This window comes from Ochotona curzoniae, unplaced genomic scaffold, assembly GCF_017591425.1.
Source record: "Ochotona curzoniae isolate NIBS_2020 unplaced genomic scaffold, NIBS_Ocur_1.0 scaffold_4701, whole genome shotgun sequence".
Taxonomy (NCBI): Eukaryota; Metazoa; Chordata; class Mammalia; order Lagomorpha; family Ochotonidae; genus Ochotona; species Ochotona curzoniae.
The window spans coordinates 20,501,648-20,514,986 of NW_024467122.1; the positions used below are offsets into that span (position 1 = coordinate 20,501,648).

Genomic DNA, 13,339 nt, shown 5'->3' on the forward strand with positions numbered 1-13,339 from the left:
AGAGACAAATAGTACCAGTCTTTTTAACTCATGTTTTATATAACTAATTAATAGCTAATTAATAACATTGTTCTAAGTCTCTATCATTAATTTTTAAAAGATTTATCTATTTGAAAGGCAGATTAGCAGACAGGGATTGGAGAAGAAAGAAAGAAAGAGCTCTTCCATCGCTGTTTTACTCTCCAAATGACCACAGAAGCCAGGGCTAGGCTGAGTCAAAACCAGAGACTGGGAACTCCATCTGGGTCTCCCATGTGCGTGGGTGGGACACAGTTACTTGAGCTGTTGCTTCCTAAGCACATTAACAGGGAGCTGAGTTAGAAATGGAACAGCCATGGGCCCGGCACGGTGGCGCAAGTGGTTAAGGTCCTCGCCTTGCACGCCCGGGATCCCATATGGGTGCCGGTTCTAATCCCGGCAGCCCCGCTTCCCATCCAGCTCCCTGCCTGTGGCCTGGGAAAGCAGTCGAGGACCAAAGCCCAAAGCTTTGGGACCCTGCACCCACGCGGGAGACCCAGAAGAGGCTCCTGGCTTCGGATCGGCATAGCATCGACCGTTGCGCTCACTTGGGGAGTGAATCATTGGACGGAAGATCTTCCTCTCTGTCTCTCCTCTCTCTATATCCGCCTTTCCAATAATAAAAATAAATCTTAAAAAAAAAAAAAGAAAAACAACAGCCAGAATTTGAACTTGCCCTCAAATATGAGACGCTTGTATATCAAGTACCTCAAAACCTCTCTCTCTCTCCCTCTTTTTTTGAGCTTTATTTATTTATTTGGAAGGTAGAGTCACACACACACAGAGGCACAAACAGAGAGAGCAAACTTCTCTGATTCACTCCCCAAGTGACCACAGCAGCCGTGACCAGGCCAGGCTGAAGCCAGGAGTCCTATCCCTCTAGCTTGTTTTAACTTATTTTTAAAACATAAACGAAGGTAACCGTTTTTGTGTGTTTATAATTTTCTTCCTCTTAGCTGGGACCAAACAACATATTAAATATGTATATGTAATTTTTTTAAAAAATGATTCTTTGCTTTATTTTAATTATCTGACCAACCACTAGCCTTAGTGACATTGGCCAAAAATACCTGGGATCTAAGGATTGATTTATAGTAAATGCCGTGACCTTAGGATAGGTCAGGGCATCATACTCAACGTTCTTATGTCAGAGACAGAGTAGCTCTAAGTGGTGAGCATTTGATCAGTGGCTTAGATGTCAAAATACATGCGTTTGATTACATCCTCTTACTGCTGACTTCAGATTTCTGCCAATGCTGACCCTGGGAGATTCCTGTCATCTGAAATGAAAGATTTGGCCTGAATCTGCACATTTCCTTGTTGACTGGGTTTTGGGCATTTGGGGAGTGAACCAGTACATGGAAACTTTCACTTTCTCTGTCTCTCTCAAATAAATATATTTAAGAAAGTAGATGTTGAGCAAATCCCAGACAGTTGGCACTTATCCTGGCTCTTGCATGCAGCAGTGGATGCAATGGCCTGACCTAGCCTTGCCGTCCCCTTAAATCCCAGCTCACATGCAGGCCAACAGTTGTTACAGTCCTGCCCAGCCTAGTCTGTCCCAGTCCCAGCTCTCTCACTCACCAGTGTGAGCAATTTCCCAGCAGGGGAGCCCCTGCAGGCCCATCTACCTCCCTGCACTTGTTCATTCATGGCTTAGGATCTTGTGTATGCTGGCAGGTGCTGTGGCCCAGTCTGGCATGACTTGTCTCACCTCAGTATTTGCTGATGAGTGCTGTAGCCTGGCCTTAACTGGTCTGCCCCTTATCCTGACTCTAACACCTGCTAATGGGTGTTGCAGACTAGTCTAGCCTGGCCCACTTCCAGACCTGCTCACATGTATGTCAGCAGGTAGCCCTGCCTAGTCGACTACCTCCAGCCTTGGTTCTCACATTCACTAGCCAGAGCTATGATTTAATGGAGTTCTCCAATCTGAGATGCTCCCAGTCACAGATCTCGTTCAGTCTGATGGGTGTTTGGCTCAGCCTGACTTAACTCAGCTCCAGTTCCAACATTCGTTGGCAGATGTTAGGGCCTTGCCAAACCAGGCCATACTCATTCTGGCTCTCTCAGTGGGTGCTACAGCCAAGCCTGCATGGCTTGCCCCTAGACTCGACTGTCATGTGGATCAGCAGGTGCAGCCTTCCCCCAACACTGACTTTCATGCAAAACAGAAGGTATGATAGCCCAGCCTGGCATAGTCCACACCCCATCCTGGCTCCTGTGCATGCCAGTGTGCTGTGGTTTGGCCTGGCCTTGTCCGGTCCACCCTCCAAGCTATCCCACACATCTGATAAGTATAGCAACCTTGCCTTGCCTGGCCCAGCCCGCACCGAGCCTTGACTTATGTGCTCACTAGCGTTAAGTGACAGCCCACCAGCAGAGTTCCCCAAGTTCTTCCACCAGGCCTACTCTCAGATCCAGATCTCTTGGGTGCTAGACCCCTACCTGGCATAGTCTACCTTCTCATCTTGGCCTTTGTGTGTGCTGGTGGATGTTGGTGCCTGCCCTGCCCCATAACCAATTCTTGAGTGCAGCTGCAGCTGCTGCAGGCTGGACCAGCCTAGCCTTGTCCCAACTCCAGTTCCCATGAGCATCAGTTAGTTTGTGGTCATGCCTAGTTTGTTCCTTCAACATCCCTAATTCTTAAGCAAACCAGTGGGTTTTGCAGTTCCACAAAGGTGAGCCCTCAAATCACCCACAGAATCTGCCCAGAAATCCAGTTCTCTTATATACTGGTTGTTGTCGTGGCCCAGCATGATGTTGCCCACCTATGCCCTGACATTCACTAGCAGGTACTATGGTCTAGCCCTGCCAGACAGGCCCCCTAACCCTAGCTTTCGTGTATGCTGGTGGGCTGTTGTCTGTACTAGTTAGCCCCGCTTAGGTCTCCTACATGGGGAGGTATATTATTCTGACCCAGAAAGTTCCTTCAGTTTCCCTCCTTCAAGCCACCCAGTTTCATCCCCCTTATTTACCTGCAAGTGCAGTGGCCTTATCAGCCAGTTAAAAAAAAAAAGTCATGCTGGCACACTGGTATAGATAACACAGATTTGGCAATAACCTCACCCAGAGTGCCTGCCAACTATTGGCTGCTGTAGGCAAGTGTTTCACTACAAGGAGAAAAGTGACCTGTGTGCATGTGAGAGACTAGAAGAAGCTCCTAGCTTCAGATCAGTTCAATTTTGGCTGTTGCAGCCATATAGGAAGTAAGTCAGTGGATGGAACATTTCTCTCTCCTCTCTCTGTCTCTCTAACTCTAAATCTCAAGTAAAATAATTTTTTTCAAAAAATTCTACACATAAAAATACTCCAACTTTCACATGTTTACTCTTAAAGCTCAAGGGAAAAGACATGAAGAGCTTAAACTAAAAATACAAACAATCATTAGTAAATTCTGATGCTCATCCAAGGGCAGCAGATTCTCTTGATAATAATTATCAGTGCTTTGAGTATTCAGAGAACGAATAAAAAAAGAGAAACTACTTACGTGAACAAAGAAACCATAACTCTTGTGTCAAATCTATAGTATCCTCAGTTTTAATTCACTGGCAGCAACAGAAGAAGAAATAAAAATGAAAGAGAAGAGTCACCATAGACACACCTGGCATGATGGCTCAGTGGCTAAATTCTCACCTTAAATGCTCCAGGATCCCATATGGGCACAATTTGTGTTCTGGGTGCTCTACTTCCCATCCAGCTTCCTGCTTGTGGCCTAGGAAAATATTAGAGGATGGCTCAAACCTTTGGGACCCAGCACCCACGTGGGAGACCCAAAAGAAGCTCCTGGCTTCTGGCTTTGGATCAGCTGAGCTCTTGTCGTTGCAGCCATTTGAGGGACTTAACCAGTAGACAGAAGAGCTTCCTCTCTGCATCTCCTTCTCTCTGTTAATCTGACTTTACAAGAAAAATAAATATATCCTTAAAAAAAAAAAGAATGACCATAGGAGAAAAGATATTTAAGATGCCAAAAAACTTAAGTAATTCCACAAAGATGTTATATACATAATTAATAATGAGTTATATGCAAGTTATAACTACAGAATGTAAGCTGGTGTGACATAACACGAGAAACTACCACCTGTGACTCAGGCATCTGATATGGGTATGGGTACCAGTTTGTGCCCTGGCTGCTCTGTTTCCAGTTCTGTCTCCCTGCTAATGGCCTGAGAAGATGGCCCAGGTGCTTCGGCCCCTGCTACCCATGTGGAAGGTCTTGAAGAAACTCTTGGCTTCTGGCTTCAGCCTGGCCAACACTGGCTATTTTAACCGGCTTACCCAGTATGTCTCTCTATCTTCCTTTCTGTCTGTCTCTTTCTCTGTAAGTCTGACTTTCAAATAAATAAATAAATCTTTATAAAAAAAAATTACAGCAGATGGCATTACATACCGGAGGACAGGAATTTAAAAGTCTTAAAATGTATGCTAAGAACAACATGAGGGCCCGGCGGCATGGCCTAGCAGCTAAAGTCCTCGCCTTGAATGCGCCGGGATCCCATATGGGTGCTGGTTCTGATCCCGGCAGCTCCACTTCCCATCCAGCTCCCTGCTTGTGGCCTGGGAAAGCAGTCGAGGACGGCCCAATGCTTTGGGACTCTGCACCCGTGTGGGAGACCTGGAGGACGTTCCTGGCTCCTGGCTCCGGATCAGTACAGTGCTGGCTGTTGTGCTCACTTGGGGTGGAACATCTTCCTCTCTACTCCTCCTCTCTGTATATCTGCCTTTCCAATAAAAATAAATAAATCTTTATTAAAAAAAAAAGAACAACATGAACTCATATATTTTACATAGAACTCTTATTCTATAGCAGTATGAACTGCACAATCTACTTTGGAAAACTGCTTGGCATGTTTTTTAAAGTTTGAAATGTGTGTACCATATAATCATACAGTTGCATCAGTGATTATGTACTCTAAAGAAATTAAATGCCAGATGACGTGTTGTGACTCTGCAGATTAAGCCGCCTCTTGGTATGCCTGCATTTCCACACTGAAGTGCGTGAGATCAACTCCTGCCTCCACTTCCTGTTGAGCTTCCTGCTAATGTGCCTGAAAGAGGGCAGATGATGGTCTGGTGTAGTCTTAATTTTTCTCTCTGTTTTTTCTTAGCAATTGAAAGCATGTAGTGAAGAGCACGAAGACAGAGAGTGTTTGAATCAAGCTATTACTGCTCTCATGAATCTCCAAGGTAGTATGGACCGAATTTACAAGCAGTATTCACCTAGACGTCGACCTGGGTAATTCTTTAGAAAATATGAATGCCTCTACATATTATGATGCCTGTTTTTTAAGGAATTAAAATTATTGTATTCTTCAAAGTTACACTTTTCTTCACATTTTTCTTTGATTCTTTTAATTTTTATATTGTCATACTGTTGATACATATGCTCAGTAAGTTTAAAAAGTAAGTTAAATTTTTGTACCAATTATACAAGGTTTTTAGGATTCTTTGAAATATTCTGTATGATATTTGGAATAAAATGTAGAACACGTAATACTTCTCTTTCACAATATTGAAATTAAGGCATGTATCATTTTGTGGAAAAATTAAAAGTGAGTAAATGCTATGTATAAAACCTGATATTTGGTTTGATTAATTACATTTTGTGTCACTTCATTAGTGGAAGTTCACATTTGAAGCTATTAGCATTGCATAGTGGTTGAATAAGTGAAATTTATATTGATCTATTCTTTTAGGGATCCCGTTTGTCCATTTTATAATCGTCAGTTAAGAAGTAAGCACCTGGCTATCAAAAAAATGAATGAAATTCAGAAAAACATAGATGGATGGGAAGGCAAAGATATTGGACAGTGCTGTAATGAATTTATTATGGAAGGACCATTGACAAGAATTGGTGCAAAGCATGAACGGCATATTTTTCTCTTTGACGGCTTAATGATCAGCTGTAAAACTAATCATGGCCAGACCCGTCTTCCAGGCTACAGCAGTGCGGAATACAGATTAAAAGAAAAATTTGTCATGAGAAAAATACAGATCTGTGATAAAGAAGATACTTGTGAATGCAAGCATGCTTTTGAATTGGTATCCAAAGATGAAAACAGCATAACATTTGCTGCAAAGTCAGCTGAAGAGAAAAATAATTGGATGGCTGCCCTTATTTCTCTTCATTATCGTAGTACTCTAGATCGAATGCTGGATTCTGTATTACTGAAAGAGGAGAATGAGCAGCCACTGAGATTACCAAGTCCAGATGTGTATCGTTTTGTAGTAAAAGACTCTGAGGAAAACATTGTTTTTGAAGACAACTTGCAAAGCAGAAGTGGAATCCCCATTATTAAAGGAGGAACTGTAGTGAAGTTAATTGAAAGGTTAACATATCATATGTATGCAGGTATGTGAAACTCACTATAAGTGCTTACATAGAGTTTGGAACCAAAAAGCATTTTAAGGAAATACAAATATTTGTGAAGCTTGGGGAAAAAGAGGGGATTGCTTCTAAAATAAAAAAGTATTGCAAAGCTGAAAGAAATGTCTCTAAAATGTAGTTTTATTAACTTCATTATTAAATATTCACAAAATACAGATATCTGTGTATTTTGAATGAGAATTTGACAATAACTCTCATATATCAAGAATTATGATTGCCAGGAAATGCCATAATAAGATGAGCCAAAGCACAATAGAAAAACCCAGATTACAATCATGCTTTGAATTAATGAAGCTGAGTAAGTTGAACATGAAACCTGTTTTACTCTGTACTTTTTCAGATCCCAATTTTGTTCGCACTTTTCTTACTACGTATCGTTCATTTTGCAAACCACAGGAATTGCTGAGCTTACTGATTGAACGGTAAGAAAAATACATATTTCACTTACATGAGTGTCTTGTCTTCAACTGCCTGCCCAGGCCACAAGCATGGAGCTGCATGGGAAGCAGGGCCGCTGGGATTAGAACTGGTGCCCATATGTGATCCTGGCGCGTTAAAGGCGAGGACTGTAGCAACTATAGGCCCGCATGCCGGGCCCGAAAACAAAACCTCCTTAAAGAGCAAGTCAAAAATGACTTAACAAATAACCTATCTTTAGTTTTTAAAAAATGCATTTGCTTGAAAGACATCTGTTGGCTCACCCCCAAAATGGCCACCAAAACCAGGTCCGGGCTAAGCTGAAACCAGGAGCATGGAACTACATTTGGGCTTTCCACATGGGTGGCAGTCGCCCAAACACTTGGGCCATTCTCTGATGTTTTTGCAGACCCAGTAGCAGGGAGCTGGATTGGAAGCAGAGCAGCCAGGACTTGAACTGGTGTCCACACAGATTTTTGACATCACAGGCAGAGGCCTAACTGGCTACACCTCAACATCAATCCCTAATAATCCATACTGAATATTTATATTAGGGACTGGTGCTGTGATTGCATGGGATTAAATTACCACCGTGGTATCCAATATTGGAGTGCCAATTTGCGTCATAGCTGCCCTGTTTCCAGTTCAGCTACCTGTTAATGTGCCAAGGAGGGTGGAAGATCCAAGATAAAGTTCTCCAAGTTTCTGCACCCACATGGAGACCTTGAAGAAACTCCTAGCTCCTGGTTTCAGACTGGTTCCACTCCGGCCACTGTAGCCATTTGGGGAATAAACCAGCAGATAGAGGACCTCTCTCTGTCTCTCGTTCTTTACATGTAACTCTGTCTTTTAAATAAAATAATAATAAATCTTTTAAAAAACCAAATCTTTGCCTTGGGACCCTGCACCCATGTGGAAGACCTGGTAGAGCTCCTGGCTCCCAGCTTCAGATTGATGCAGCACTGGCCATTGCGGTCACTTGGGGAGTGAACCATTGGATGGAAGATCTTTCTGTCTCTCTTCCTCTCAGTATATCTGACTTTGCAATAAAAATAAATTAATTATAAAAATAAGAGGTTTTGTTTTTCGTGGATTTTTGGTTTTTTTTTCCACCTATGGATATTTTCTATAGTATAGGTGCTACCGTGTGTGTGCATTCAGAACTAAGTTTTCATGTGTGTGTGTATATGAAACATATATAAAACCTTAGTTCTGAATACCCAAGAGTATTTTCTTGTGCTATGTAATACCTTATGGGAAATAGAATTGCAGTTTTGTTCGAGATGAAAGAAGGCTTCTTGGTTAAAGTATTGTTTCTGTTGTGCTTTGAAATCTTTATTATTTATATGTGAATAGGTTTCTCTTCTGCTTTTTCTCCTAGATTTGAAATTCCAGAGCCTGAACCTACTGAAGCCGATAAATTGGCAATAGAGAAAGGCGAGCAGCCAATTAGTGCAGACCTTAAAAGATTTCGCAAGGAGTATGTCCAACCAGTACAACTGAGGTTTGGCATGAATATTACATGTTTTATGTGCCATTCAATTTTCAGTACACACTTAACACTGCAACTCTTAACTCTTTATTTATTTTTTAGTGGGTTATTTTTTTTCTTGAAGCTCTTAGCTCTTTTTCTTTTTTAAAGATTTATTTATTTTTATTGGAAAGGCGGATATACAGAAAGGAGGAGAGACAGAAAGGAAGATCTTCCATCCAATGATTCACTCCCCAAGCGGCTGCAATGGCTGGAGCTGAGCCAATCCGAAGTCAGGAGCCAGGAGCTCTTCTGGGTCTCCCACACAGGTGCAGGGCTTTGGTCCGTTCTTGACTGCTTTCCCAGGCTACAAGCAGGGAGCTGGATGGGAAGTGGGGCCTCCGGGATTAGAACAGACGTCCATATGGGATCCCAGCACATGCAAGGCAAGGACTTTAACCACTATACTGTTGCGCCGGGCCCACTCTTAGCTCTTAATTTAAATATAAGTCTTACTGTTAACAGTTATAACTGTCCTAAATTCTTTCTATATGAAGCTATTCTTAGGTATCCTGAAGAAATTTAGTTACCTAAATATATTGTGTTATTTACAACAGATATCTTTGACATTTGATATTATGCTTATTGACTAGGATACTTCTTTGTTATTGTAAACAAAAATTACAAAATGTCAGGAAGGGCATTTGGTGTGGTGGCCAAGATACCACTTGATTCACCTGCATCCTGTTTTGGAGTACCTGGTTTGGGTCTGATTCCTGACTCCACTTCCAGCTTCAGCACCCTGGGGCATAGCAAATGATGGACCAAATACTGGGGTCCTTGCCACCTATCAGAGACCCTGATGGAGTTCTGGTCTCTAGGCCTCAGGATGGTCCAGTCCTGGCCATCATGGGTACTTGGAGAGTGAGCCAGCAGATGGAAGATCTCTCTGTTTCTGTCTCTTTGTTATTTTGTCTCTTTCAAATAAAATGAAAACAAATAAACAAATTTTGACAATTATAAAATGTCATATAGTCTACTGTGTAACCATTTTTTTTAACTATTATCTTTCTTCATGTTTTTTTTTTCTTCTCAATTTAAATCACATCCCTAGTAATCTTAGGGATATATATATATGTGTGTGTGTGTGTACATATAAGTTAATATATACACACACACACATATATACATATACATATAGATATATATGTACATGTACACACACACACTTTACAACATAATTTAAGCTAGACATACAGTGAGTCAGAACTAAAACCTATGTCTGTCTTCCACAGCATTGTATACTGAGCATTGAAAATTGGAAACTCATTTTATTAGTCCTCTTTATAGGGTAAGGGATGACCAAAGTGTTACCTACTTTATCCCCTGAAACTGAATTGTCATATTAACTGTATGTGATCTAAATATATTTTTCTTTGTGGATATTACATTTCCTTGATTATTGCTAACCTGTAGTTAAAACTTTGAAATTCAATATATTATTTATTTGTTTTTCAGTTTAATTTTCATAAATAAATGAGTTTTGAGAGAATGATAATGCTCCCAGCTATATCATAAGGTTTGGAATTCTTTCAGCCAAAATGTTTAACATATCGTTCTTTCTATCAGAAGATCACATTAGGGCCTGGCATTATGCCTGTGATGCCAGCATCCCACTTGGCATTGGTTCAAGTCCTGGCTACTCAGCTTCCAATCCAACTCCCTGCTGGTGCGCCTAAGAAGGCAAAGGAGAATGACCCAAGTCCATACACTCCTGCACCTCTGCATCTGTGTGGTAATTGGAAATAATATGAACAAATAAAAATGAGAATGGTGTACAGAGGAAATAAATAAGGAAATTGACTTGCGAGGATTGAAAACACCGCAAGTAATAGTAGATGAAATTAACCACAGGAAGTGGAGTGGAGTTGAAGATGGCCTTGAAATCTCTGAAATCTAAACTTTCCATAAAAGTTTGTCATACCCCAGAAAATTCCTTTCTCTCTCTTCCAATCAATTTTAGTTCCTACTATCCAACAGCAGTCTTCTGATTTCATTCTCTACAGATTAGTTTCAACTACTTTCATTCAATATGTTTCTGAAATTCATTAGTCTTGTTTTGCTGCTGAGATAGTGTTTAATCATATGCATATACCACTATTTATTTGTTTCCCTTTGGAGAATTTACCAGTTTTTGTGCTAATGAATAAAGCTGCTGTGAGCCTTATCTTAGTGTAAATATATTTTTTCACTTGTCTTGGGCAAATATTTCAGATTGGAATGCTAAGGTAGGTTTAAGTTTAGTTTTAAATGAAACTGCCGAAATGTTTTCTCAACATTTTTACCATCAATATGTAAGAGTTCACTTACTTTTTTTCCTCATCAGTATTTAGTGACATCAGTCTTTGTATCTTAGCCATACTGCTAGTTATATAAAGATATCTCATTTTGGTGCCTAATGATATTGAGAACTTTTTTTAAAACTAAGTAGATCTGTATATTTTTTATTTGAAAGGCAAAATTGCACAGAGAGAGAGAAAGAGATGTGCCATCAACTGAGTTCATTCCCCAGATGGCCCATATAGCAGGAACTGAGCCTATCTGAAGCAGGAGCCAGGAGCTGTTTTCAGGTCTCCCACATGGGTACAGGGACCCAAGGACTTGAACATCCTCTGCTGTTTCCTCAGGCCATAAGTAGCGAACTGGATCGGAAATGGAGCAGCCTGAGTACAAACTGATGCACATATACGATGCTAGTGGTGAAGGATTAGGCCCAGTGCCAGCCCCTGAGAACTAATTTTGTCTCTTACTGAACATTCATACTTATTTTTGAGAAATCTATTAAAATCTTTCGTATTTTGGATTGTCTTTTTATTAGTTAGTTGTAGGAATATTTTGAGAAGGACTCAAATGGCAGTTGTTTGTCAGGTAAACATTTTTCAAAGATTTTCTCCCAGTAGTTTCCTTAATGATGCCTTTAGATGAGCATAAGATCTTAATTTTGATGGAAGGTTTTTTTCTTTGATATGAGAGTAGTTTTTTGAAAATTGTTTTATTGATTTGAAAGGCAGAGAGAGATGGGGGTAGATGGAAATCTTCCATCATCTAGTTCATTGACCAAATACCTTCAGCAAGGACTGGGCCATGCTGAAGCCAGGAGGTCAGGTAATCAATCAGCCTCTGTCACCTGCTTGACGGGGACCCACGTAGTTAAGCTATCAGTGGCTGCTTCCCAGGGTCAATAGAAAGCTGCAATCTAGTGGGACTGAGACGTGGATGTCTTAAGTGTTTGCCAAACACCTGCCCCATTATGTGATAATAATTTTAAAAATGTATCGATGTTATAAAAACTAGGAAATAAAGAAAATTGAAATAGAAGTGTTTGAACAATCCTAAGTGTAAACTGACAGTTTTGTGATCTCTTGAAATGTTGTGTAAGCCACTGAGCTAAACAAATACGTGACTGTAGGCTGTTTAATCACCAGTACAGTGATGGAGGCTGAGAAGTACATGTATTTTATTTCTAAAAATTTATAAATTTGTTTGAAAAGTACAGTGATTCATAAAAAAGATCTTTCATGATTCACTCGCAAATGCCTATAGTAGCTGAGGGTGGTCTGTCTCAAAGCTAAGACCCTAAAATTTAATCCAGAAATTCCCACGTGGTTGGCAGAAACCAACTACTTGAACTATCACCTGTGGCATAATAAGAGTACACATTAGCAGCAGGCTGAACTGGAAGTAGAACTGAGAATTGAACTCAGGCACTTTGATATGGAGTGTGGGCATTGTTAGTGGTGTCTTAACCTATTTGAAATGCTTGCTCCTAAGTATATTTCCTAGGCCTGAGAAAAAACTGTTGTCTGGGTAAAATAGATACTGCTTTAGAAATAATTATTTGTTAGAGTAACTAATGTTGCTACTTTATGCTATCTCTCTGCTGGTAAGTGAAATGTTACATTTGTGTGTGTGAGTATTCATTATTTAGTTGCAAGGTTGTATACCATCATTTTTGTGTTACTACAAAACAGTCTGACAAAAGTAATATTTTTGCCTTTGGATATAAAATAAGAAAATGTAGGCATACTCATAGGCCACATAAAAATTTGGTATCACTTGAATTTAAAACAGAATAGAATAAATTTTAGTTTTGTATAAAAGTATTTTTTCTTAACCTAAAAGGGAAATTAAGGACAGAAACTACATTTTTATTCTCAGGAATGTTTAAACATAAATGATAAATGATCTGGAGACCTTCTTTCTTCACAGTATTGAAGCTCTTAAACTATTAGAGGTCTGACTGAGTTTTATATTGACTTTTGTACCTTGACATTTAAAAAGTGTGAGCAAATGCCCAGATTTAAATAAAATATGTTTTCTTTTTTCCATTTCATCAGGGTCTTAAATGTATTTCGGCACTGGGTTGAACATCATTTTTATGACTTTGAAAGAGATTTGGAATTGCTTGAAAGACTAGAATCCTTCATTTCAAGTGTAAAAGGTATTTATTTTAAAGTTTAATCAAATCTTCTGTTGGGCTTGTATTATTTGTTTTTAAATTTGGGAGCCTTTTAATTAAGTTAAGCTTTTTCAAAGAGCTAAAATAATTTTTGGAATGAATTTTATAGACTAAGGATCTCATGTATGTTCAGAATCATATGAAATTTTAAAACCTTTCCTTTTCCAGTTTTAGGAGGATATTTCTTTTTTTTTTTTTTTTGAAAGATTTATTTTTTATTTTTTTATTGGAAAGCCGGATATACAGAGAGGAGAGACAGAGAGGAAGATCTTCCGTCCGATGATTCACTCCCCAAGTGAGCCGCAACGGTCGATGCTATGCCGATCCGAAGCCAGGAGCCTCTTCTGGGTCTCCCACACAGGTGCAGGGTCCCAAAGCTTTGGGCCGTCCTCGACTGCTTTCCCAGGCCACAAGCAGGGAGCTGGATGGGAAGCGGGGCCGCCGGGATTAGAACCGGCGCCCATATGGGATCCCGGGAGTGCAAGGCGAGGACCTTAACCACTGCGCCACTGTGCCGGGCCCTAGG

The 13,339-nt window shown here is 40.3% G+C and overlaps 1 protein-coding gene across 3 annotated transcripts in view; it reads left to right on the forward strand.

Moving 5' to 3' along the window:
• Positions 1 to 13,339, forward strand: part of SOS2 (SOS Ras/Rho guanine nucleotide exchange factor 2) — a 101,959-nt gene that overhangs the window by 47,231 nt on the left and 41,389 nt on the right. For 2 of the 3 annotated variants that reach the window (XM_040969661.1, XM_040969662.1), the window contains 5 exons: positions 5,127 to 5,254; positions 5,715 to 6,370; positions 6,747 to 6,828; positions 8,205 to 8,327; positions 12,692 to 12,795. In XM_040969661.1, coding sequence (XP_040825595.1) covers positions 5,127 to 5,254; positions 5,715 to 6,370; positions 6,747 to 6,828; positions 8,205 to 8,327; positions 12,692 to 12,795 — 1,093 coding nt within the window. The remainder of the gene's footprint in view (positions 1 to 5,126; positions 5,255 to 5,714; positions 6,371 to 6,746; positions 6,829 to 8,204; positions 8,328 to 12,691; positions 12,796 to 13,339) is intronic. The other variant, XM_040969663.1, reaches the window with a different exon arrangement.